Genomic DNA, 24,580 nt, shown 5'->3' on the forward strand with positions numbered 1-24,580 from the left:
CTCAGGGGCCGTCCCGGCCTCTTAGGATCTTCCCAGGACCTGCCCTCCCAGCGCTGCCTGTGCGTGTTCCCATGCTCCCTGTCTGCCCCTGCCGCGCTGCAGCCCCTCAGGGTGCCCTGTGGCCCCCGCCCCCCCGCCCCCATCCTAGCAGGATCATGTCCTGGGCGCCAGTGCCGCCCTGGCTCCTAGAGGCACGTCTGCAGCTGATGTCTTTGCTCTTGGTTGTGGGTCCCATGCGGGACCCTGAATGCTCACAACCTCCTCCCTCACCCTGCCCTGTGCCTCACAGTGCCGCCAGCAGGAAGCAGGTCATTCAGGACCCCAGCGCAAGTTACAAAGCCAGTGCTCTCCTGTCTCGCTAACACCACGAGGCTGGTGGGTGAGGCCAGGGAGCTCAGGCCACTCACCTCTGGCTCCCAGGCCTCCCTCTCAGCCTCCACTCCCTTAGCCTCCCGCCTCAGTCTCCACCCTCAGTTTCCGCCCAGCCTCCCCCCAGCATCATCTTCAGCCTCCTTCCTCAGACTCCACTCCCTCAGCCTCCCCCCTCAGGTTCCACTCAGCCTCCCTCCAGCCTCCACTCCCTCAGCCTCCCCCCTCAGGTTCCACTCAGCCTCCCTCCAGCCTCCACTCACTCAGCCTCCCTCCAGGTCTCCCACCTCAGCCTCCCACCACCATTGGCCATACCTTTGTCCGTGGCCCCCATGACCTGCATGGATGGCTGTCACCAGTTAGGGATGCACACGGCATCTCTGGGACACCCCAGCTGAGCACTGCCTGCTCTGAGCGCTCTAGGGGCCGTGTGTCATTGTCAGGACTCCAAGTGTCGCTGCTTAGCTGGCCCTGAGGAAGCGGCTCCCTTCAGCACCCTCAGGTTTAGTGTGTGGGAAGACGAGGGGTCCGCTGGGCTGGCTCCCACTTCTTCCTTGCTCACCTCCTGCAGGTCAGCATGACCTTGTGGAGTGCCCTGCGGGGCTCACGTGGGGGCATCCAGCTAGTGTGGGGGAGGGAGAGGCCTCACTTTCCTATTCCGCCTTGGCGGAACCTCCCAGACCAGAAATGGGTGCATGGGCCTCGGCAGGCGCTTTACCTGATGCTGAACCTTCTGTGAAAATCCACAGAAGCTCAAAGCTTAAATTACATTTAATTATATAGAGGTGCAACAGAGACCTGACTTGCCACGCTGGGAGATCCCAGGAACAGGTGCGGTCCCCAGGCATTTGGCCACAGTGCCATCCCCTCCATGGGACGATGCTTCTCTCCCGGTGGCTAAGGTGGCCTGAGGCTGTCCCCGTGACCCTGCTTCCTGTATTCTGTTTCCCGTCCTCTCACCCCCGCCAGCCCAACTCCAGGATCTGGTCCTCATCTTTTACCAAAGCCCCTTGGTGGCAGGTGTGCCCAGCCCGGGTCAGCTGTAAGGACGCAGGGAGCCCCATCTCGCACAATCTCTGCCTTGGGAATGGGTGGGGAGTGGGCAGTAAAGGAACATCCAGGCTGTGACCCAGGAAGTAGAAGCTGAAGGTCCTGGGAACATTAAGGGCTCTCCCCTGCTTTACATGGGAGTGGTGCTTAGGAACCTTCTGGAAGCCTGGAGGAGGAGGGGTGAAGGAAGAGCAGTCCCAGGCAGAGTGACCTCCTCTTTCCTTGTCGTCCTGGTGCAGATCTGGGGTGGGGCTGGGTGGCTGTGGTCTGTCCAGGGTGGGTAGGTGTGTGAGGGCACACACAAACACGCAGACACATGTGCGCACATACTGCACACACACACACCACACACTCTGAAGCTGCAGGATTAAAGCACAGCAGTTCTGTTTATGCAAACCTCTATTTTGGTTTTTAAGAAAATTCTCAGAAAGTCACCTTAGTTTAAGGCTACTTGTTAGTGGGCAGAGATTCTCTCCATTGTGGGTCCAAAGTCCCCTGAAAACCTCGCCGTCTGCTTCCTGCCCGCCACTTACCTGGCCGTGCCCTGTGCTCCGCCCTCTGTTCTCTTCTCAGGGTTTACTCCTCCCCCAGCTTCCTCCCTCCCCACTCCCGCTCCCCAAGAGTTAGGAAGGTTAGGGGCGACCACACAGCACTTGGCCCGGTTCTGTGCGGCACCTGCTCACGGGCCTTGGCTGGAGGGACTGGGTGTGGGACGGAAGCAGACCCTAGTGGCCGTCTAGTGCCCCTGCCCAGACCAGGCAGGTCACTGGAGTAGGCTGAGCTGGGAGCTGGGCAAAGGCTGCTGACAGGTGGCACCCAGCCTGTGGCCTGGCGTGGTGCCTGATAAACACATGTGTGTTGATCAGTATCTTTTCATTAGCAGACGGGTTGGTGATATGAGAGTATTCTGAGTTTAATGATGTTGAAAGAAGCAAGTGTGCTAAAATGAATAGGAAAGGAAAGAGTGGTGAAAGACACTGGTTGTTTAAAAACAAAACATGTGCCTGTTAGGAAGGCAGCTCTGTGCTTGCCTGGATACGCTCGGAACCAGCACTTGAGCAGTGGAGAGTCTGGAGAGAGCCCCGCTGTCCCTGACCTCTCCTGTGTAGTACGTGGCCGCGAGAGCCCTGGGGGGTGCCTGACTTGGCACGGAGTTTGGAACTAACAGACCTCTTGTTTCTTCTCTCCCTGCTTTTTAAGAACCGAGGAGCAGACAGCTCAGCAGCCCCCAAAAGGGCAGGCCCAGGCCAGCAATGGAGCAGGTACACCCTGGTGGGCGGATGGACAGGCAGGCGGGCGGGTCGGTGGGTGGGTGCGCATCACCTGCTGGTTCTGCAGGCCCAGGTTAACAATGGAGCAGGTAGCCCTCCCCCAGCAGGTGGGCAGGCGGCAGGTGCTGGTTCTGTGCCCAGGCACCTGCTGGCATCTGGGAATCTCCCCCCGTCAGAACTGGGTTAGCGTCTCTGATGCAAAGTGGTGAGTCATCATAGTCGTCACCGCAAACTTCCAGTCACTCAACTAAAGCGTGATTGTGTGTTCTTTGGGGAATACACACGTACTCTGTTTCAGCCTTGCCCCACAGAACAGTGATGTGAGAGCCACGCTGCTCACTGCCGCTGCCCTGGTGCCTCCCCGAAGGGGACCAAGTGGGCAGTGGGGCTGTGGTTGGCTGCGAGTGGGGAGTGGGGGTTCATGTGCCCTTTTATCTCTCTCCTCGTCCTCCATCCCTGAGTGCCTGTTCTTTATCTTGCCCCATGCCCTGTAGGCAGCCGGCACAGTTCCCTGTACCTGGGGGTCAGCAAACCCCAGCCCCCGCCTGGCTTCACAGATTTAAATGGTTTCATTTCATGACATGAGAACATAATATAAACCTGAAATTTCAGTCCATAAATAAGGTCCACGGGAACACAGCCGGGCCGGTTCACTTACGGCTGGGCCGAGTGTGCCGATCTCACCTGGACCCTCCCCTTAAAAACTCTGCCAGGCTGCCTTGGAGGTGGGAAGAAGCCGCAGGAGCCTGCCCTGGTCCCATCCTCACTGCCTGGGTGGCCTTGGGGTACACAGACCTCAGCCCACTTGGCCTGTGGCTCTTGAGCCTCTGCCGTGAGCCCGCAGCCCCCTGGGTGTGGTGACCACAGGCCCTCTGGTCCCAGGGCCCGAAACTGTGGCGAGGCAGCACCCGCTGCAGGCGGCTCCTCACTGGCCTTCTGAAGGGAGGGACTGGCCCGCACCCCTGAGCCCCCGTTCTGAGGGATTCTTCCGGTTTTCCCCGATGGAGGCCGCTTTCTAGAGGTGTTCGCTTTTGGTGAACAGTGCTGGTCATCAGCACGACATCACCGTGCACTCACCCTGGGCTGGCTACGCTCGCTGGGCACCCCCAGCCCAGGACACAGCCTCCCGCCGTGCCATCCATTGGCTGATGCTCAGGATATGCAGGGCTGGGGCAGTGACCTCTCCAGCTGCTTTCTGACAACCCGGAGGTAGAAAGGGGGTTTGATGCAGACCGCTGAGGTGGGCTGAGCAGCCTGGATGGACAGGCTGCCCGCTGACGAGAGCCCAGGGCGGGCAGAGAGCTGGGGACAGGGTATGAAAAGCAGAGAGACCCCACACTGAGGTCTTCATGGCCCGGGGCAGCTCTGCTCTGTGCCGGTTGGTTTGCTCTTGGTGTCTTCAGAGGACTGAGCCCTTCAATGTCCCTTGTACAGCGACCCTTCATTTCCCTGCCCCACCCCCGAGTGTTCCTTGTGCCCCTGCTGGCCGCGCCCTTGCAGTGAGGCCCCTCCCTGCCCTGAGATCCCGGAGCCGACCCCAGAACAGGCAGTGGAGCCCTGCCGTGCCCTGACCAGGCCTCTGCCCCCTGCAGAGCGCCGGAGCCAGGGGCTGTCCTCGCGCCTGCAGAAGTGGTTCTACGAGCGGTTCGGGGAGTACGTGGAGGACTTCCGGTTCCAGCCCGAGGAGAACACTGTGGAGACGGAGGAACCCCTGAGCGCCCGCAGGTAGGGGTTCGCGGAGCCTGGGGCTGCCTGTGCGTTAGGGGCCCTGGTCCCTGGACTGAGGCTTCAGCGGGTGGGCCATCCTTTATCACCATGGGCCAAAGCTGTCCGTGAGGCTGCCTGGAGCTCCTGGAGGCTCTGCTGTGTCCGGTCTTCTGGGGGCCATGCCTGGCAGGGGCTTGCAAGGCCCGCTTAGGTGCAGCAGAGCTGCGTGCGTCCACTCTGCTCTCAGCTGTGGCTTGTGACAGTTGTGTGGGGACTTCGGGGGCTCAGCCCACTGCCTGGGGCCTTGGCTCTTGAGTCCGATCAGTAAACCTTGGTTCCCCTGCCAGGCACTGCCATAGGCCCTGGGGGTCCCGAGGGAGCTAGGCCAACAAAGGCCCTGCCCTTGAGGACTTCTGTTCTGGAGACGCAGGCAGGAGATGAGGGGACAATTTCATTGGCGAGTTGCCCCTACCTTCCTAACTTGGGGAGTGGCACTGAGGGCCATCCCGGCGCACCCTGCTGTGCTGTGCTGAGCCGCCGTGCATGGCCATTCTGTGCACTCAAGGGGCCCCAGACTGTTGAGACATCCTCCCTGGCCCCTGCAGAGCCAGCGGAACTGGGCAGTGGGGACTGCAGAGCCGGCGGGTGCATTAACCCTGGGCTCCCATCTCTCCCCTTCTCTCTTAGGTTGACTGAAAATATGAGACGGCTCAGTGAGTACCGGCGGCTCTGCATGGCGCCCACGATGCTCAGTGTGGGTGGGGCCCATGGCGGTGGGGACTCTGGGATTCTGGCGCCCACGATGCTCAGTGTGGGTGGGGCCCATGGTGGTGGGGACTCTGGGATTCTGGCGCCCACGATGCTCAGTGTGGGTGGGGCCCATGGCGGTGGGGACTCTGGGATTCTGGCGCCCACGATGCTCAGTGTGGGTGGGGCCCATGGTGGTGGGGACTCTGGGATTCTGAGCTGAACTGACTCTCCAGGGAGATGTGGTTAAGGGCCCTCCTACCCACAGTGCTGACCACTGTGGTCTGCTCTGTCCCCAGAGCGCGGTGCCAAGCCGGTCACTAACTTTGTGAAGAACCTCTCTGCCTTATCCGACTGGTACTCTGTCTACACGTCTGCCATTGCCTTCACCGTGAGTGGGTCCGCCAGGGGCCTAGCAGGGTGGGTGGGACGTGCCTGCCAGCATTTACCACATGATCAGGCACCTTCCCAGGGTGGGAGGTAGCCCCCAGATAGCCCCCAGGTGGCACTTCCTTGGGCCCCAGGGACATGCTCATTTCTCCTTCTGTAAAGTGGGCTCACTGATGCCGGTGCCCAGCCATGGGGTGGCTTCAAGGATCAAAGATGTTGGGCGTGGCCTGGGACTAGCCTGCAGGGCTCCCTGGACAGGGATGTGGTGCAGCCTCGTCCCCCAGGGTGCCCTTGGGAAAGGCCTCTTGGCACTCACCATGCAGTACGGTGGCCATGCTGCTGAGGTCCAGAGTACCTGGTGCTGGGGCCAGGAGTACCTCACAAGGGCACAGCAGCACGAGGGGCCCAGCCCGGCCCCTGTGAGCCATGAGTCCTGAGGGATTGGAGGATGCCAGGGACCACATTGCCAGGGCCTTGGGGAAAAGGTGCCCAGCCATCCTGCCTGGAACTGCCCTGCAGCGGCTGCCCCAGCGGGACAGGAGACTTGCCACCTGTGTCTCAGTACTTGGTCCTCCGGGGGAGCCTCTTCACCCGGGGTGGAGACTGTGCCTCCAGCACAAGGAGGATGCAGGCAGCCTACCCACTTGCTGGGGCCTCCACGCCAGAGAGGAGGTGTCCACAGCCTGGCACTGTCCAGGGCTCCTGAAGGCAGCACTGCCCTGCCAAGCGGGCCCCTTGAGAGAGGTCCCCAGATGGCCTCAGCCTGGGTCAGACTCTCTGGGAAAGTCCCTGAAGCCCGTGGCCCTGTGCCTGCCCCAGGCACTTACCGCTCACCTGGGACATGGGCACTTTGTACACTCACAGATGAAGGCTGGGTGCTGGGGCCACCGGCTCCACCCTGGCCCTGGAAGGCCTCTTCTCCCGCCACCCCTCACAAATGCTGTGCAACAGGAGGCCTTTGCTGCCTGGGTCCCACACGCTCCTGTGCCATGTCTGCTGTCACTAAGAGATGAGCCCAAGCTTTGGACCTGCCTTCCAGGCCTCACCTCCATCCCCTGCCCTGTCTGCACATCTGCTCTGTGTCCCGGGCTCTGTGCTGGGCACAGATGGTGCCTGGCATGAAGGTGGCCGCGGGCATGCACCTGGCTCGCCCTCAGCAGTGCTTGGCCGCCTCGCCCAGCCAGGCTGAGTCCTGGTGATGCCCCAAGTCTGGTGTGTGGGAGCCACACTGGGGCGGGCAGGACCCCCACGTGGAACCAGCCGCCCTCTTCTGTCCCCAGGACACGCTTCTCCCTGGGTGTCTCCTGGCTTCCACCGGCAGCTCTTAAACCGGGGAAGCAGCCCTTCCTCCAGCTTCCCCATCAGACGCGCCCTCATCCCTGAGTGTCTGGAGAGCCAAGGGGTGGCCTGGTCTCCCCAATGGGGCCACCTGGTTGGGGGAGGCGGGAGGGATGTGCCTCATCCTGATCCAAGCTGTCAGGAGGTCTAACGCCCTGTCTCTCACCCGCAGGTGTACATGAATGCCGTGTGGCATGGCTGGGCTATCCCGTTGTTCTTATTTCTAGCAATTCTGAGGTTATCCCTCAATTACCTCATCGCCAGGTAGGTGATCCGGTTTGTTGCAGCCGCTTTATCCCACTGCGTGCATGGCTGTGCTGTCTCCCTGCGTCTCACACAACCATGACCCCAGCTGGGTATGTCATGCACTGACGTTTCGGGGGTGGTCCCCTGACAGGCTCCAGAGATCCCCAGGCAGGGCGGCTGCCCCCTCCCTGGTTTGCTAGAGATGGTAGTGGGAAGTTCCCAAATCCCCCAGCAGCTCCTTCCCCGGGCGGCCAGCAGAGCCAGGGCCGTTCCAGCACCTGCCCGAACATCGCAGGGGACTTCTCCCCAACCTCAGTGGGTAGGTGGGTGAAGCAAACGACTCCATGCCCCGGAAGGTTCCTGCTGGCTGCCTGTCGGAGATGAGCCTGCTGGGGAGGAGCTGGACCGGGAATCAGTACCACTTGCCTGCAGACTGCACGCCCGTGTGACCGATGCGTTAACCCCAACCCTGGCCTGAGTCAGGGCCCTCACGTCACCCCTTATACCCCCTCTGAGCACCCTCTCCCTGTGGAGGCTGAGGTGGGCTCTGGGAAGCCCATGCCCTGGGGCGGACTCCTAGTCCCTGCACTCCTGGGTCCTTCTTCGCCTGCGGTTACCCCCAGGAGTGAACCTCAGCCTTGCATCGAGGCTGAGGGAAGAGCTGTGATTCCGTACTTTGACTTGACCATTCAAAAGTTTGCACTTTTATGCACCAATGTTTCCAGATGGCTCTCTGTGCCTGCCCCAGTTGGCTCATTTGAAAATGTGTTTTGTAGAAATCACTTAAGTACTCTGGAAGGTGTCGTTGGTACCCAGAGCTAGGGCATGATCAGCTCGGACACTTGCTGATGCCACTTTGGATGTTGAAGGGCCGCCCTCCCCCACCCCACTGGCCACTTTTAAATATGTCCCCTCTGCCCAGAAGGTCCCCAGGGGAGGGGCTGGTGAGGGTGACAGGAGTTGTCTGCTCTCACAGCAGGGGGTTCCAGGGGGACCTTTTCTCCCCATTGGGCAGCATAGAAGGACCTAGAAGGGCCCCCTCCAAGCCCAGCTGGGCGTGCAGGGCTGGTGATTCAATGCCATCCCCTGACTCAGGTGGCGCTATCCTAAAGGTATGTGTGTTTTCTGTTCGCCAGGGGGTGGCGGATTCAGTGGAGCATCGTGCCCGAAGTGTCTGAGCCTGTGGTAAGTCCCTGGAGGGTGCACGGTTTCCACGTCAGGCCTCACAGCCCGTAGGCACCGCTTGGGGAAGCCTCTGGATGAGGCCGTGTGGTCATCCACTGGGAGCCCTGTCCTGGCCTGAAGAGGAGGGGAGGAGGAGGCCAGCCCCTCCCTAGTCCCAAGCCCTGCGAGGCTGCACGCCCAGCCCCACATACTAGGCCAGGCTTGGCTGTGCAAGAAGCAGATTGCCTGGCCCTGGCCTGTCCTAGCTGAGGCTTCCCAGCTAGGATGTGGTGTGGCAGGGGTGGGGGACATTGAGGGGCTGCTGTAGCCCCCACAACCTCCCCAGGTAGGGTGGTGAACAGTAGGTTGGACAAGTGGACCTGTTCCCATCTGAGATTCAAGAGCCCACCTCTTGGAGGTTGCAGTGAGCTGAGATCCCTCCACTGCACTCCAGCCTGGGCGACAGAGCAAGCCTCTGTCTCAAAAAAACAAAACAACGACAACAAAAAACCCACCTCTGGCCCACTGCCTAACTTTGTAAATAAAGTTTTATTGGCACATGGACACACCCGTTCATTCACACACTGCTGCAGCTGCTTTTGCACTATGGTTGAGTAGCTGACAGACCACATGGCCCTGGAAGCCAAAAATATTTACTATCTTGCCCTTTACAGAAGTTTGCTCTAGAGGGAGACCCCAGCCCATGGGGCAGGACCACTGGGCATGGGCAGAAGAAAGGCCTCGGTGCCTCCACGGGCCTAGTTGGGTATCTCAGTGCCTGTTTCTTGCATGGAGCACCAGGGGCCAGGGGAAGTACCTGGAGGAGGCAGGTTGTTGCCCGCTCAGCACTGAGACCCGGGAGACCTTGAGAGGCTCTTAACGAATGGGAGACAAGCAGGACCAGGGCTCCCATTGGCTGGGCCTCAGTTTCCCTGCCTGTAAGTGAGGGAGGGCAGTTGTGAAGGTGAACTGTGAGGCAGAGCCTCTGCTTAGCCATTGCAGGGGCAGCTCTGCCCCACTCCTGTTGTGCACCCAGAGTGAGGGGTACAGGGTGAGATGTCACCATCAGCCCAGAGGGGTGTCCTCCTGGTGCCAGGTCCCCAAAGGATGTCCCTTCCCCACTGGCTGTGTGGGGACAGCAGAGTCCCTGGGGCTGGGAGGGCTCCACATTGTTTTGTCAGTAGTTTTTCTGAACTGTTAAATTTCAGTGGAAAATTCTCTTTCCCCTTTTACTGAAGGAACCTCCAAAGGAAGACCTGACTGTGTCTGAGAAGTTCCAGCTGGTGCTGGACGTCGCCCAGAAAGCCCAGGTACTGCCACGGGCGCCAGCCAGTGGTGTGTCTGTGCCGGCCGGGCTGTGTCTACGCCGGCCATGGGCACCAGCCAGTGGTGTGTCTACGCCGGCCAGGGGTGTGCCTATGCTGGTCGGGGTAGGTCTCCGCCGGCCTCAGCTGCTGCCCGGGGAGGGCCATGCCTGACACTGCAGGCCTGGTTTGCCTGCTGTCAGCTGACCTGTAGTCACCCTGCCCTTGGATGGTCATTACAGCAACTCTGGTGGGTGGGGAAGGGGCCTCCTGATTCAGCCTCTGTGGACGGTGCGCCAGGGCCTGGGTGGAGCCCCCCCTTCCTCCCCACCGCCCCTGGCCAGGCTTGAGCGCCCCTGGGAAGGACTCAGGCCCGGGTCTGCTGTTGCTGTGAGCATGGTCACCTCTGCCCTAGACCAGAGCTGTGCCTTCCCTGGCCTAGGAGCAGCTGGGCAGGACAACGGGGCTCTGAGTGACCTCAGGGCTGCCCGACCTGGAGGCCCTCCTGGCGTTGTGGTGTGACTGACAGCCCAGGAGCGGGGGCTGTTGTAATCACTGTTTCTTCTTCACACAGAACCTTTTCGGGAAGATGGCTGACATCCTGGAGAAGATCAAGAAGTAAGTCCCGCCCCCCACCCCGGCCCTGCGGTGCCCACCCGGCCTGAGCCTCCTGTCTCCCTCCAGCTTGTTCATGTGGGTCCAGCCGGAGATCACACAGAAGCTGTATGTGGCGCTTTGGGCTGCCTTCCTGGCCTCCTGCTTTTTCCCCTACCGCCTGGTGGGGCTCGCCGTGGGTAAGTAGATGCACCTGCAGCCTGTAGCTTCAGGAGGAGGGACACAGGCGTCCGCATGCCACCAGTGTCTGCCAGGTGTCTGCAAGAGCTGTTAAACTCACCTGGCGATGCTTCCGCTGCTTTTTGTCACAAACGTTTCAATTTGGGAGAAGTGAAGCCCATCTGAGATCGAGGGACACGGTGATTGTTTCTTAAATGAAGAAGCCCTCTGCTTCCAAGGCCCCAGTGTCTTCCTGCAAAGTGGGAGGAGCTGGAAGACCCAAGACTCAGGATAGCAGGCCCTGGGGGTGTCAGGGAGTTGCCCTGGGCAGGACATGCCTCTTGGGGTGCCTGTGGGCTCAGGGGTGACAGTCGTGGGGAGCCTGAGAGCCTGGTTTGATGTGCAGGGAGGTTGGTTGTAGCTAATGAGTTTGGTGACATCACGTGAAGCCAAGGGTCACATCCACTAAAACACTCATCTGCAGAGCTGGCAGCGGGGAAGGAGGGCGGCTGGTGGTGAGGACCAGGCTGTGCTGGGAGGTGGGTGGGGTGTGGTGGCCCCTCCTCACCCCGGAAGGCGCTCATCCACTGCTGCCCAGCATGCTCTCTTCCCTCCTTTCTCTTTTCTTTTTTCTTGCTTCCCTCCTTTCTCTTTGTCTTTATCTTTCTCTTTGTTTTTGTCTTTCTCCCTTTTTTTTTTTTTTTTTTTTTGAGACAAGAGTGTCACTCTGTCGCCTAGGCTGGAGTGCAGTGGCGTGATCTCGGCTCACTGCAACCTCTGCCTCCTGGGTTCAAGTGATTCTCCTGCCTCAGCCTCCCAAGTAGCTGGGACTACAGGCACCCGCCACCACACCCAGCTAATTTTTTTTGTATTTTTAGTAGAGACGGGGTTTCACCTTATTGGCCAGGCTGGTCTCGAACTCCTCACCTCAGGCGATCTGCCCACCTCGGCCTCCCAAAGTGCAGGGATTATCGGTGGGAGCCACTGCACCTGGTCTCTTCTGTTTTGTTTTGTCTTGTCTTGTCTTGTCTTGTCTTGTCTTGTCTTGTTTTGTCTTGTCTTGTCTTTTCTTTTTCTTTTCTTTTCTTTCTCTTTTCCTCAATAACAACGATCCAGTGTCTGACATGGGCCACACACTGGCATGTGAGAGCGAGGCCACCAGGGTCCTGTCCTTGAGGGGCAGGTGGGACTAGCCTAAGCCCAAGCAGGACAGCGTGTGCGGTTGTAGAAGCCACAAAGCCAGGGATGGGGAGAGCTCCATGCTGGAGTCGGGAGGTCAGACCCCGGCCCCTCAGCAGTCTAGGCTTGGCATGCCGCTCAGAGGAGCAGTGGGGGGCTGTGTCTGTGTGGAAGAGCAGATGCCCCCTGCCGTGTTTCCTGAATGCCTTTGCCATAACGCAAGCCCCACCCTAGCCCTGACCCAGCGTAACTGCTGGCAGGAGGACAGGCCTCTCTGGACACAGCAGGGCTGAGCTCTCCAACAGCAGCTCACTGTGGCCATCAGGTGGCATCACCAGGAGTGGGCAGAGCCAGATCTGATCAGACCCTACCCCGACAATGCCCTGGAGCCCCTCTGGCTAGCACCCAGGACTCCAGGCTCATGAGTGGGTAGGTGACCACTTGACCTCCTGTTGGACCCCTGGGCCTGGGTCCAGGTGCCGAGGCTCCAGAGCTGCAGTGCACTTGTGGCCCTGGACAGCTCTGGGGCAGGCCGCCCTCCACAGGGAGCCTGGGGGTGTGCACCTGGGTCTTGGTGTCCTGGATCTGCCCTGCTGTCCTTTTTTTTCAAGACAGAGTCTCAGTCTGTCTCACCCAGGCTGGAGTGCAGTGGCACGATCTCGGCTCACTGCAACCTCCGTCCCCCGAGTTTAAGTGATTGTCCTGCCTCGGCCTCAGGAGTAGCTGGGATTACAGGGGTGCACCACCACACTCAGCTAGTTTTTGTATTTTTAATAGAGACGAGGTTTCACCGTGTTGGCCAGGCTGATATTGAACCCCTGACCTCATGATCCGCCCGCTCGGCCTCTCAAAGTGCTGGGATTCCAGGCGTGAGCCGCCGTGCCCGGTCCCTGCTGTCCTTTTTTTGTGACAACTAGTGTGGTTTGGGTTCTTGCAACCACACTGAGATCACCACTGCCACTGGGGAGCGGTGACCCTGCCAGGTGTGGGCCAAGATGGCATTCCTGGCTCATCGGTGCCCACGTGTCCGTTTGCAGTGCTGACAAGGGACCTCAGCTTAGAGGAGCAGAGGATGCCTGCTCCAAGCAAGGATGGCCCCAGCTGGGACTTGGGCTCTCTTGAGGTGAGCTGTCCCTCCTGGGTCGGCCACCACGTGGAGGGAGGCCTGGGAGCTCAGTTCAGTCAGCCAAGTGGGTGGTCCTGGCCCTGCCCCTCCTCATACCTAGCATCTTTCAAGAATCAACAAGTTGGCCGGGCGCGGTGGCTCACGCCTGGAATCCCAGCACTTTGGGAGGCCGAGGTGGGTGAATCACTTGAGGTCAGGAATTCGAGACCAGCCCAGCCAACATGGTGAAACCCCATCTCTACCAAAAATACAAAATTTAGCTGGGTGTGGAGCTTGCAGTGAGCCGAGATCGCACCACTGCACTCCAGCCTGGGCGACAGAGCAAGACTCTGTCTCAAAAAAAAAAACTAAAATTAAAATTTAAAAAAATTAGCCGGGTGTGGTGGCGGGCGCCTGTAGTCGCAGCTACTCGGGGGGCTGAGGCAGGAGAATGACGTGAACCCGGGAGGTGGAGGTTGCAGTGAGCCGAGATCGTGCCGCTGCACTCCCACCTGGGCAACAGAGCAAGACTCTATCTCAAAAATAAAATAAAATAAAATAAAAAATTTAGCCGGGTGTGGTGGTAGGCTCCCAGCTACTCGAGAGGCTGAGGCAGGAGAATTGCTTGAACCCGGGAGGTTGCAGTGAGCTGAGATCGAGCCATTGCACTCCAGCCTGGGCAACAAAGCAAGACTCCGTCTCAAAAAAAAACCAATCAACAAGTTGAGAATTGGGGTCAAAAAGTCTGACTTGATTGATGAATTTCTGTGAAAATGTGCTACAGAGGCAAAAAAACTAAACAAAGGCATGGCTTTATCAATCCCTTTATAGCACAGATAGTACATGGAACTCTGATTCTGGGGCCCCTGCAGGGAGGGCCTGCCACGTCTGGTCTGGTCTGGCAGGCTGGGCACTGGGGGCAGTGAGACAGCCTCCAGCACTGGAGGGGGGCGCCCGGAGAGTCCGGAACTCCTGACAGCTTTCGCTGCCCAGAGGGGTGCGTCAGGAGGTGTGTGGGGGCCGGCCCTGCCGCCCATCCCTGCGTCTGTTGCCGGGTGGGGTCCTGGGGCGCAGCCAGGCCCGGCTCTTCTGAGGTCGTGCTTAGTAGGGGGACTGACCATGATTGTGTCAGGTGACAGTGCTGGGGAGAAAACGGAGCTGGTGGAGGGGAGCCTGCGAGGGCGTGGCTAGGAGCCGTCTGAGCAGGTGGTCATAGGAGCCCTCTCAGCGGGGATGGGCCGGGCGTGGCCGGGCACCCAGTTGAAGGAGGGCAGGTGGGAGGGAGTTTGGGGAGGGATTGCCATGGAGGGACCTCAGATTCCGTGCCAGGTGTGGGGAATTGGGGCAGAGGAGGCACAGTCCTGAAGTGTTTCAGGTGGGTCGAGAACAGTCCCGAGCCAGGCGGAATTGGAGAGAGAAGTGAGGGGCATTGGATGGGGGGGTCCTAGCAGAGCTGAGGGGTCTTAGTGGGAGTGGGCGGGGCGCTGGCGGTGGGGCCCTCGCCTGGGGTTGAGACTGTGCAGCTGGAATGGGCCCCAGGGGAGCGAGGCTGGGGGTATCCAGGGTGAGGACTGAGTGAGCAGCTGGACTGTCACATCCAGGCTCAGGGTGGAGGGTGCCAATCTGGGAGGCGGGAGGTACCGGAACCATCACCCTGAGTAGACTGGCATAGCTGCAGAGCTCTAGATGGAGCAGGCTGTGTCCCCTGCCCTCAGGGCTCTACGTTCAACAGACTGTGTCCCCTGCTCTCAGGACTCTATGCTGGTATCAAGTTCTTCCTCATTGATTTCATCTTTAAACGCTGCCCGAGACTGCGCGCCAAGTACGACACGCCCTATATCATCTGGAGGAGCCTCCCCACCGACCCGCAGCTCAAGGAGCGCTCCAGCGCCGCCGTCTCACGCAGGGTGAGCCCGGCCCCCAGCTGCGGGGGTGGGGGAATGGGGGGCCACGAAGCCAGGCATCCCCAGGCCCACAGTGCTCTGTTCACCTCCAGCTCATTTAGAGGCTGTTTCTTCAATTTTATGGAGTCCTTAAAATGTGAGGGTTTTTTTTTCCCTGTTACCACTGCGGTTTCTGAGGCCCATCCAGCCCCTCCCAAGCCCAGGGCAACACCTGGGGACTGGCCATGATGACTGAGAGCCAGTGGGCCTGGGAGTGACCCCGCCATCGGGGTGCCTGGCCCCTGCCATCCCTGACAGTGAGGCTCTGGCGCTGAGACCAGGCAGCTTGAGAAGGGCCCCCTTGGAGCCACAGGCTGGCACTGGGCCATATTTCATTCACAGTCCCAGGCCCTCCAGATGTGCAACATGGCATCCCAGCCAGGACCGTGGGGAATGAGCGGGCCTCGGTGTTCCCCTCGGGGTGGCTCAGATGAGTCGGGAGGGTTGCTGGGCTCTCCCCACTGAGGTGAGGTGGCCCTGCCTGGAAGAAGGAGCCGCGCTGGGCCGGAAGGGGCCTGAGGAACGTCTTCCCAAATTTGGATCCCAGCTTTTGGGGAGGTGTGTGTGCGGCCAGCACATCTGGGTGCTGTGGGTGTGGGCAGCGGGCCTGACCTCGACACCGTTTGCTGTTGGCAGCTGCAGACGACCTCGTCACGGAGCTATGTGCCCAGCGCACCGGCCGGCCTGGGTAAAGAGGAGGACGCCGGCCGCTTCCACAGCACCAAGAAGGGCAATTTCCATGAGATCTTCAATCTGACAGAAAACGAGCGTCCGCTGGCAGGTATGTGTGCCGTGAGTCTGAGGCCAGGCCGAGCGCCGGCACAGACTGAAGGCCCGTGGGGGGGCGCTGTGGGTGCAGGAGGGGGTCGCCCTGTGACAGGCCAAAGGAGCCCTCAGGATGGCGTTCACATCCCACTGCCCCAGGACCCCAGGAGGAGTGCAGGAGCCGGGGGTCATGAGGACTCTGCGGGCTACAGGGGAGGAGGGTGTGCCCGTGGGGAGAGCCGTCCACACTGCAGCACTCCCCTGACAGCAGGCGTGCAGGTGACCCCCTGGGGAGAGTCCAGGGCGAGGCGGCAGGGCCTGCAGGGCGCTGGCAGGGGGTCTGCCCCTGGTTCCATCGTGTCTGGAGAAACAGTCACCAGGGGAGAGGTGACTCAGGAGCCTGGGGACATGTCACCCTCCCTGGGGACAGGTCAGCTTTCCCAAAGGGACCTCCTGTTAAACTAAACCGGGCAGCCCGAGGTGTGTGAGGAGCGGCTGCAGAGGCAGCTGCGGAGAACTGAGCTTCGTCCTCTGCTGAGCCCTGGCCCTGCCGGTCTTGGTGGAGGTGGTGTCCCGGCCACACTGTGATTTCTGTTGCTCCCTGCTCTGCCTGGGTGCTTTTACTTTAAAAGCCCTGCCGGTGCCTGGTGAAGAGGCAACATCTGTTTTTCACCCTCCGGGGCCACCTCACTCTTGCCGGTGCGCCTTCCTCTCGCTGTGGGTGTGACGTGAGCGCAGTGGGCAGATGTCAGGATCTGAGAGTCAGGGCTCCCAGGTCCCAGCGTCAGGTGAGGGGCTGGGTACTTCCAGTGGAAAGCGTGACAGGCGGGCCTTCTCCCATTAGTGTGCGAGAATGGCTGGCGCTGCTGCCTCATCAACAGGGACCGGAAGATGCCCACGGACTACATCAGGAACGGGGTGCTCTACGTCACGGAGAAGTGAGTGCAGCCGTGGGGCCCTGTGTGGCTGCAGGGGAGGGTGTGCAGGAGGCTGCCTGGGCCCTGGGATGGCGTGGCTGGGAGGGGGTGCAGGAGGCTGCCTGGGCCCTGGGATGGCGTGGCTGGGAGGGGGTGCAGGAGGCTCCCTGGGCCCTGGGATGGCGTGGCTGGCCCAGTGCGGGTTTTCCTGAGTGGTGGCCGTGGCGTCTCCCACGCTCTGCTCTTGCCGGCTGTCTGGGCTCCCAGGGAAAAGGTGTTGTCTCCGAGCCGGACGTGGCCTGGGCCGCACTGCTGCCGTCCCTCAGGCCGGCGGGGATGCTGTCTTCTCTGGGGCCCGAGCAGTTCGTGGAGACGAGGGGCAGAGTCTCCCCAGGAGGGGACTGTGTGGGGACCTGCTGTTGCCGAGGCCCTGAGTCCTTGTTGCTGTCTGAGACACAGTAGCCAGAAGAGGGCTTTGACTCTTCTCTGCAAGAACAAGACTTACCCTTGCTACACCCCAAACCCCCGAAACCCCAGATGTGGGAGTGGGAGAGCTGGCCTGGGGATGGGGTCTATTCTTGGTCTTGCTTGGCCCTCGACCACCCCGTCCCCCACACCTGCAGCAGTGGCCAGGGCCCCACCTCCCCTCTGCTTCTCGCAGAGGAGGTGACCTGGACACTCCCAGCTAGGGCTCCAGGACGCCTGTGTCACTCGCTGGGAATCCCAGAGGAATGGGCAGTCTTAGGTTTCACACAGAGCAGTGGCCGTGAGTGTCTCAGAGCAGTGGCCATGAGTGTCTCGGAGCAGTGTCTGTGAGTGTCTCAGAGCAGTGTCCATGAGTGTCTCACGCAGAACAGTGTCCGTGAGTGTCTCAGAGCAGTGGCCATGAGTATTTCACGCAGAACAGTGGCCGTGAGTGTCTCAGAGCAGTGGCCATCAGTGTCTCACGCAGAGCAGTGTCCGTGAGTGTCTCAGAGCAGTGGCCATGAGTGTCTCGGAGCAGTGTCTGTGAGTGTCTCAGAGCAGTGGCCATGAGTGTCTCACGCAGAACAGTGTCCGTGAATGTCTCAGAGCAGTGGCCATGAGTGTCTCAGAGCAGTGGCCATCAGTGTCTCACGCAGAGCAGTGTCCGTGAGTGTCTCAGAGCAGTGTCCGTGAGTGTCTCAGAGCAGTGTCCGTGAATGTCTCAGAGCAATGGCCGTGAGTGTCTCAGAGCAGTGTCCATGAGTGTCTCAGAGCAGTGGCCGTGAGTGTCTCACGCAGAGCAGTGGCCGTGAGTGTTTCACAGGTTCTGTGTCTGCTGGGAAGGGAGCGCCACTGTCCATCCCACTGGGGGCTGAGAGGCAGCCCCGGGAGACCCCCACCTGGTGGGAGCGTGCTCTGGTTCAAGAGCCAGGCGACACCTCTCTCTGTTCCCCTTCCAGTTACTTGTGCTTCGAAAGCTCCAAATCCGGGTCCTCAAAGAGGAACAAAGTCATCAAGCTGGTGGACATCACGGACATCCAGAAGGTTGGTGCACCCACCCACCCCCACCAACCCCCGTGTTTTCTTCGTCACCTGACAGAGGCTGGCGAGGCTTTCCATATAGACCTCTGCCAGCCTCTGTCAGCATCTGGGCACCGTAGCCACGCTGGCCGGCCATGGTCCGTTTCCTTGACTTGAGTCCCCACGTCCCTGTGGGTCCGCCCCTGCCCTGGGGTCCACTTGCCTGGACCGTGTGTCTCAAAGTGGAGGGGTTGGGTTGGAGTCCATGAGGTCAGGCGCCCAAGCCCTGGTCTGCCTGCTGTGTTTCCCACCCCTCGTATCTGGGACCCTCCCCACAAAGAGAAGCACAGGGGCCCTGAGCTCCTGCCTCAGACACAGAGCTCAGATGGTTGCACCCGCTCTTGGCATTTTCTCAGCATTTTACCGTCACATGGAATGAGCAGGTGGGCGTGGCCACAGGTGCCTGTGGTCACTTGTTCTCTGGGACAGGGGAGGCTCAGTGAGGGACTGGCAGGCACACTCGGCCAGAGTGGTCAGAGCCCCCAGCTCCCTCCCAGCTCTGAGTGTCCTGGGCATGTCCGCATTGGCACGGCGGGCACTCCCAGCCCCATGGCAGTTGTGGGTCATCTCTTCCACCCGGCTGTGGAAAAAAGCGTGCAGTCAGGTGACCAGAAGGGGTGAGTTCGGGGCTGGGGTCCTTTTGGCCTGCCTCTTGGGATTGGCAGTGGTGACAGATGGCCCTCCTGGTGCCAGGCCCTGAGGGTGAGTTCTGGGGCCTAGTGCCCACCTTCAGCCTCCTCAGGCCTGCTTGTCTCTGATCTTCCTCAGGCCAGCTGGCCAGTGGTCTGGGCTGGGGTGGGATAGACCCTTTACAGGTCTGGTGTCTCGGCCACAAAGTGAGGAGGTGCCCACAGGTCCTTACCTTCTGTTGCTCAGAAGTCCCAGGTGCCCGTGGGCCCTGCTGCCTGTGTGCCCAGTGGAGGAGGATGCCCTGGGCCTGCGGAGGGCTGTGCCTCCCTGTTCCCAGGAGAGACCTGTGGTGACAGCCATGATTTGCCTTTCAGTACAAGGTCCTGTCTGTCCTCCCAGGCTCAGGCATGGGGATTGCCGTGTCGACGCCATCCACCCAGAAAGTAGGTGCTGGGCGGGGCGCTGCAAAGGGGTTGGTGTGGGCCCAGGGGCCTGGCTCTGAGCAGCCCTGGGACCAGCGGGGGGCAGACACAGCCAGAGTTTCAGGTTGGGCAGCAGGGTCACAAAGCCGCCCCCTCCCTCACGCCAGCTAGAGCCTGGGGCTGCGTCCAGGTTGGGCTGAAAATCTCGCTGGGGCCATCGAGTCACTGGAAAGACAGGGATGTTGGGCACGGGGGTCCCCCGACTCAGTGACTTGGGAGGAGGGAGGCACGGGGCTAAAGCCTGGCTCCCCTCTGCCTCTTGGCTCTGTTCCGCTGAAGGCTGGAGCCTGGCTCCGGGTGGTGGGGGGACACCTGTCTTTTGCACTCAGACCCACGTGACTGCGTGCTGGCCTGGGGCTGGTCTTGGACTTCATCTTGGTCCTGGTCCTGGTGCCAGCCTGGCTGTGCCATGCTCACTGGTGGCATTTCTTCCCTGCCAGCCGCTCGTGTTTGGTGCCATGGTGCACAGGGATGAGGCCTTCGAGACCATTCTCAGCCAGTACATCAAGATCACCTCAGCGGCAGCGTCTGGCGGAGACAGCTAGTATTGACTTGCCCAGGACGTTGCTGGAATTTTTTTTTTTGTTTTTGTTTTTTTTTGTTTTTTTTTACAATTTGGTAGTGGAAACAATTGGACATCCTCATGAGCTTTTGCAATAATTCTCCTGGACCTGTGGTTCTATTGTGTTGACCTCTGCGTTTTATCGACCAAGAAGGGGCCAGGGCTCACAGGGACGGGGGTGCCCTTCTCGCACAGGGCACGTCAGGTGCCTCTGAGGGCCACCCGCAGACTGGGGGAGGGGGCAGAGGCCCTCGGGGGCCCGTGGAGAAGACACACAGGACCCCTGGCCCTGCCCTTCTCCGTTCCAGCCTGGACAGAGAAACCTCTCCAGCCACCCCGAGAGGTTCTCGCAACCTTGTGTCCCACTCTCCAGAGGCCAGAAGCTCGTCCACCACCAAAGCCATAGCTGAAGAGTGCGGGGCCCTTCCTCCTGGGGACAGAAAGATGTCGTCAAGGAGGGACATGGGGGCCTTTCACCAACCACCAAGAAACGGGCCTGGCGGTCCTCCTTCCTCTTACGTGAGACCCTCCTGTGGCATTTGCCCTTGGTGCCAGGCTGGGGCCGGGCGCAGCGACCCTGCCTGTGCTCCACACTCGCTCCACGGGAACAGGGAGGGTGAGAAGGGCCCACCCCTCGCCTGCCCTCAGTGTCTTTGGTGGCGCCTTCCTTGCTGGCCTCCAGGGCGCTCAGCACCACGTCTGTGAGGGCCCGCCTGCTGCTCTCGGCCTGACACGCTGGCCAGGAGGTCTGTAGTTGGGGCCCAGTAAGGGCACAGGATGGTGCAGGTAAAAGCACATCTTTCTCACACTTTGCTCTTTGGAAGGCCCAGGAGAACATCCGCGAAGGCTGTTGGGGGTGCTCCGAGCACTGTGGCATGTCTGGCACATGGCCCCCAGGCTGTGGTTGCCTGGGTTGGTTGGGGGAGGGAGTGGGCAGGAGTGTTCCAGGACAATGGTGGCCCAGGCTGCAGCCGCTTTTGGGCCATCCGAGAGGCTCTGGCAGCGCCTGTGCTTTAGGGAGCAACCGCCTTTGCTTTAGGGAGCAACCATGAGCCGAGCCTAGAGGCTTGGGCCTGCACTGCCTACAGCCGACATGCAACAGTGTTCCCTCCCCCACGTGCCTAGCAGGTGCCAGTCCGGGCACAGACCCCCCCAGCCCCTGCCCCGCTCCAGGGAAGCCTGGGCTTCCCCAGAACAAGGTGGCATGTGTGGAGGGAGCACCCGCAGGCCTGGTTTGCTGGGGCCGCCTGCACTGGGCTGAAGGGAGGGAAAGGCGGCCTGGGCCTCCTGGAAGGAGGTGGCCACCCCACGGGCCTGCGCGTCTGCTGGGGCGGATCCCGCAGCTCCCTCAGCTTGTCCTGAGTCCCTTGGGTGTCGTTGAGATTGTTGTTTTTTGAAGAAACAGAAGATTATATTTTTTACAGAGAGCAAGCTGTTTTTCTTATTTTTGTATCATTTTTCAGATGTAATTTTTACCTTTGCTCTGATCCTCATTTGCTGGTGTGGGTGAGGGATCCGGCGGCATGGGCTGCGTTCACCCCCTTCACGAGGGGCCGCAGAGTCACACGCTGGTGCCGGGGGTGTTTTGTGGGGAGCTGCGCCGATCACCAGGTTAAGCACGTCCTATCCCAGGTGGTAGAGCGGAGCCCCCGTGGCTCTGGACTGCGCGGAGGTCGGCATCAGGATGACCACATGGCGGCCTTTCCCGAATGGGGACAGAACCTGCTCTGAGCCGTGGGTCTGGCTCCTGTAGGGGACCGGCTCTCTTGGTGCACCAGGGGAGGGGGACATACCCCAGTGAACCCCACCTTGGCGCCTGAGGCAACACAGGGTGGGCACTGACCCACCCCCAGGGGTGGCTGCAGAGGCAGTGCCCACAGACAATGGCCACATCTCTCTCCCCAGGGCCCGGCAGTGCTCAAGGGTGGGTCCGGGGCCTCGGGGCCAGTGAGCGCCTCTTCCTAGGTGCTGGGATTCAGTCCCCAAACACAGCGGGGAGGGGTCCCTGGGACAGATGGGGCTTCTTTACCAGCGTCAGGTGGTTTAGTTCGAGTCCCTTTTGTGGAAAAAGGGAGATGAAAACTGACCACGTGCCAGGTGTGGCCGCAGCCCCCCAGGGAGGGCCACATTCGGGGAGCGGAGGGGTCGGGGGAGGGCCACCGATTGGCTCTGCTGCCAGCACAGGCCCCTCCCTGGAAGTCCTCGGGAGCGGAGCGCGAATCGGCACGGGCTCTGGGCTCCCCGTGGAGAGAAGCTGTAGTTTCTACCAAATTGTGTACATCTGGGCAGATGTTTAATTTCTATGACTAATTATTGAACTAGATGAATGTTAAATTTTTTATGTCTGAAGCCTGAGTCTATTTTGGATCTGTAAATAATCATTGCCAGTGTGACTTTTGTTCAACAAAAGGATTGTACTGTATTAAGAACCGATGAAAAAAATTCTCCTGTAACATTTTTTTAAGAAAACTTTGTTTGTTTAAAGAAAAAGTATTGTATAAATTATAATTTTTATTTAAATAAACCTAAAATGCTTTGTGCTAAGGCTCAGGGCTGTCTGCCTCCTTGGCAGGGCCACACGCGTTGTAGGCAGCCTGAGCCAGCTGGGCCACCAACCCCAGGCCGTCAGTGCCCCTGCCAGTCCGACACTCCCTGGGACCCCACGGCTGCTGGCGGCGGGGCGTTCGGGTACTGATGCGGCCTGAGTGATGTCTGTGGGGTGAGGTGGGGCTGAGAAGCAGAGTCCTGTTGGACGTAGGCATTGGAGGCTGGGAGCAGGAGGCAGGGCCTGAGTTCCAGAAGACAGGAGGCCAGGTGGCGAGGGACGCAGCCTGCAGGGAGGGTACCCAGGGCTGGCACAGGGCGAAGTGGGGGAGGTGGAGGCAGAGGCAGCACCTTGGGGTCAGGGGGCATGCAGGCTTTGGCCCCTCTCCACTGTGGTGTCCTGGCTGCCTGGGGGTCCTGGACAGAGGGGTTTCCAGCAACAGTTGGGGCTTGGTCCATCTGGATGCTGGTACTGGACACAGAAGGGTGCAAGGACCTGCCTGGCTTTTGAAACCCCTGGAGTTGGGCATAGGCCTGTGCCAGGTGCACCTGGTGCTGCCTAGCCTCCTGTGCCTCAAGCCCACAGGAGCCCCCTAGGAGGCAGAGACCTCCCCAGGTTACACAGCGAGGGAGCTGAAGCCAGGCGGAAACCAGGTCTAGTGGGCCACGCCACCCTAAGGGGCACAGCTTTGGAAAGTAGGACATGTGCATACTCCATCGACATAGCCAGCCAGCCACTGATCCATCCATCCATCCACATCCATCCATCCATCCATCCGTCCATCCATCCATCCGTCCATCCACCCACCCACCCATTCATCCATCCATCTGTCTTTCCATCCATCTATCCATCCACCCACCCACCCACCCATTCATCCATCCATCCATTCATCCATCCATCCATTCATCCATCCACCTACCCATCCATCCATCCATCCATCCATCCATCCATCCATCCACCCATCCACCCACCCACCCATTCATCCACCCACCCACCCGTTCATCCATCCACCCACCCGTTCATCCATCCATCCATTCATCCATCCACCTACCCACTCATCCATCAATCCATCCACCCACCCATTCATCCACCCATCCATCCATCCATCCACCCACCCACCCACCCACCTATCCATACACCTACCCACCCATCCATCCATCATCCATCCATCCATCCATCCATCCATCCACCCACCCACCTATCCATCCACCTATCCATCCATCCATCCATCCATCCATCCACTCATCCATCCATCCATCCATCCATCCATCCATCCATCCATCCATCCACTCATCCATCCATCTATCCATCCATCCACCTATCCATCCATCTATCCACTCATCCATCCACTCATCCATCCACTCATCCATCCATCCATCCATCCATCCATCCATCCACCCACCCACCCACCTATCCATCCACCTACCCATTCATCCATCCATCCATCCATCCATGCACCCATCCACCCACCTATCCATCCATCCATCCATCCACTCATCCATCCATCCACCCATCCATCCATCCACCCACCCACCCATTCATCCACCCACCCACCCATTCATCCATCCACCCACCCATTCATCCATCCATCCATTCATCCATCCACCTACCCACTCATCCATCAATCCATCCACCCACCCATTCATCCACCCATCCATCCATCCATCCACCCACCCAACCATCCATCCACCCACCCAACCATCCATCCATCCACCCACCCACCCACCTATCCATACACCTACCTACCCATCCATCCATCATCCATCCATCCATCCATCCATCCATCCATCCATCCACCCACCCACCCATCCATCCATCCATCCACCCACCCACCTATCCATCCATCCGTCCATCCACTCATCCATCCATCCATCCATCCACCCACCCACCCACCTATCCATCCATCCATCCATCCATCCATCCATCCATCCACTCATCCATCCATCCATCCATCCATCCATCCATCCATCCATCCGTCCACCCACCCACCTATCCATCCACCTACCCACCCACCCATCCATCCATCTATCCATCCATCCATCCATCCATCCATCCACCCATCCACCCATCCACCCATTTACCCACCCAGCCAGCCAAGCATAGCAGGCCCTGTCCTTGGTGCTGGGACACAGCAGTGATGGGCTGGGAACCTGCCAAACACACCCTCACATCCTTCCCAGAAACACATCCATGCTGTGGTACCCACCGACACCTTCCACCCACCCCTCTGTCCTCTGCAACAGGTCCTCCCCCGGCTTGCTGCTAATTCGGAACAAGGCTCAGACCTACCTAACCCATTGGCAGCCCACACTGACCCCTCCACACAGACAGGGCAGTGCGGGCCCGTGGCAGGTGTCACTGGAGCTGGGCCACGGAAGAGGCAGAGGGGCCTCCCAGGGGCTTCTGAGTGCTCAACAAGGCCAACCTGGTGGGAGACCACCCACCCTCGGCCCACAGGCTCTATGCCTAAACCGACAATTTGCCTGTTTTGCGTATATTCATCATTTAGTGTCAATAAAGGTGCCTACATATACCTCTATCACCATT

At 60.0% G+C, this 24,580-nt stretch overlaps 1 protein-coding gene across 3 annotated transcripts in view; it reads left to right on the forward strand.

Annotated features, from left to right (window-relative positions):
* GRAMD4 (GRAM domain containing 4) overlaps nucleotides 1–22,033 on the forward strand; it is a 101,612-nt gene extending 79,579 nt beyond the window's left edge. For all 3 annotated transcript variants that reach the window (XM_024240124.2, XM_024240125.3, XM_054543812.2), the window contains 15 exons: nucleotides 2,620–2,681; nucleotides 4,283–4,415; nucleotides 5,085–5,110; nucleotides 5,444–5,535; nucleotides 7,045–7,136; nucleotides 8,255–8,303; nucleotides 9,521–9,592; nucleotides 10,161–10,204; nucleotides 10,271–10,380; nucleotides 14,397–14,551; nucleotides 15,224–15,368; nucleotides 16,197–16,290; nucleotides 17,694–17,778; nucleotides 18,819–18,887; nucleotides 19,367–22,033. In XM_024240124.2, coding sequence (XP_024095892.1) covers nucleotides 2,620–2,681; nucleotides 4,283–4,415; nucleotides 5,085–5,110; nucleotides 5,444–5,535; nucleotides 7,045–7,136; nucleotides 8,255–8,303; nucleotides 9,521–9,592; nucleotides 10,161–10,204; nucleotides 10,271–10,380; nucleotides 14,397–14,551; nucleotides 15,224–15,368; nucleotides 16,197–16,290; nucleotides 17,694–17,778; nucleotides 18,819–18,887; nucleotides 19,367–19,471 — 1,333 coding nt within the window. In that variant the 3' untranslated portion in view covers nucleotides 19,472–22,033. The remainder of the gene's footprint in view (nucleotides 1–2,619; nucleotides 2,682–4,282; nucleotides 4,416–5,084; nucleotides 5,111–5,443; nucleotides 5,536–7,044; nucleotides 7,137–8,254; nucleotides 8,304–9,520; nucleotides 9,593–10,160; nucleotides 10,205–10,270; nucleotides 10,381–14,396; nucleotides 14,552–15,223; nucleotides 15,369–16,196; nucleotides 16,291–17,693; nucleotides 17,779–18,818; nucleotides 18,888–19,366) is intronic.
* Nucleotides 22,034–24,580: the final 2,547 nt, after the last annotated feature.

This window comes from Pongo abelii, chromosome 23 (genome assembly GCF_028885655.2).
Source record: "Pongo abelii isolate AG06213 chromosome 23, NHGRI_mPonAbe1-v2.0_pri, whole genome shotgun sequence".
Lineage (NCBI taxonomy): Eukaryota > Metazoa > Chordata > Mammalia > Primates > Hominidae > Pongo > Pongo abelii.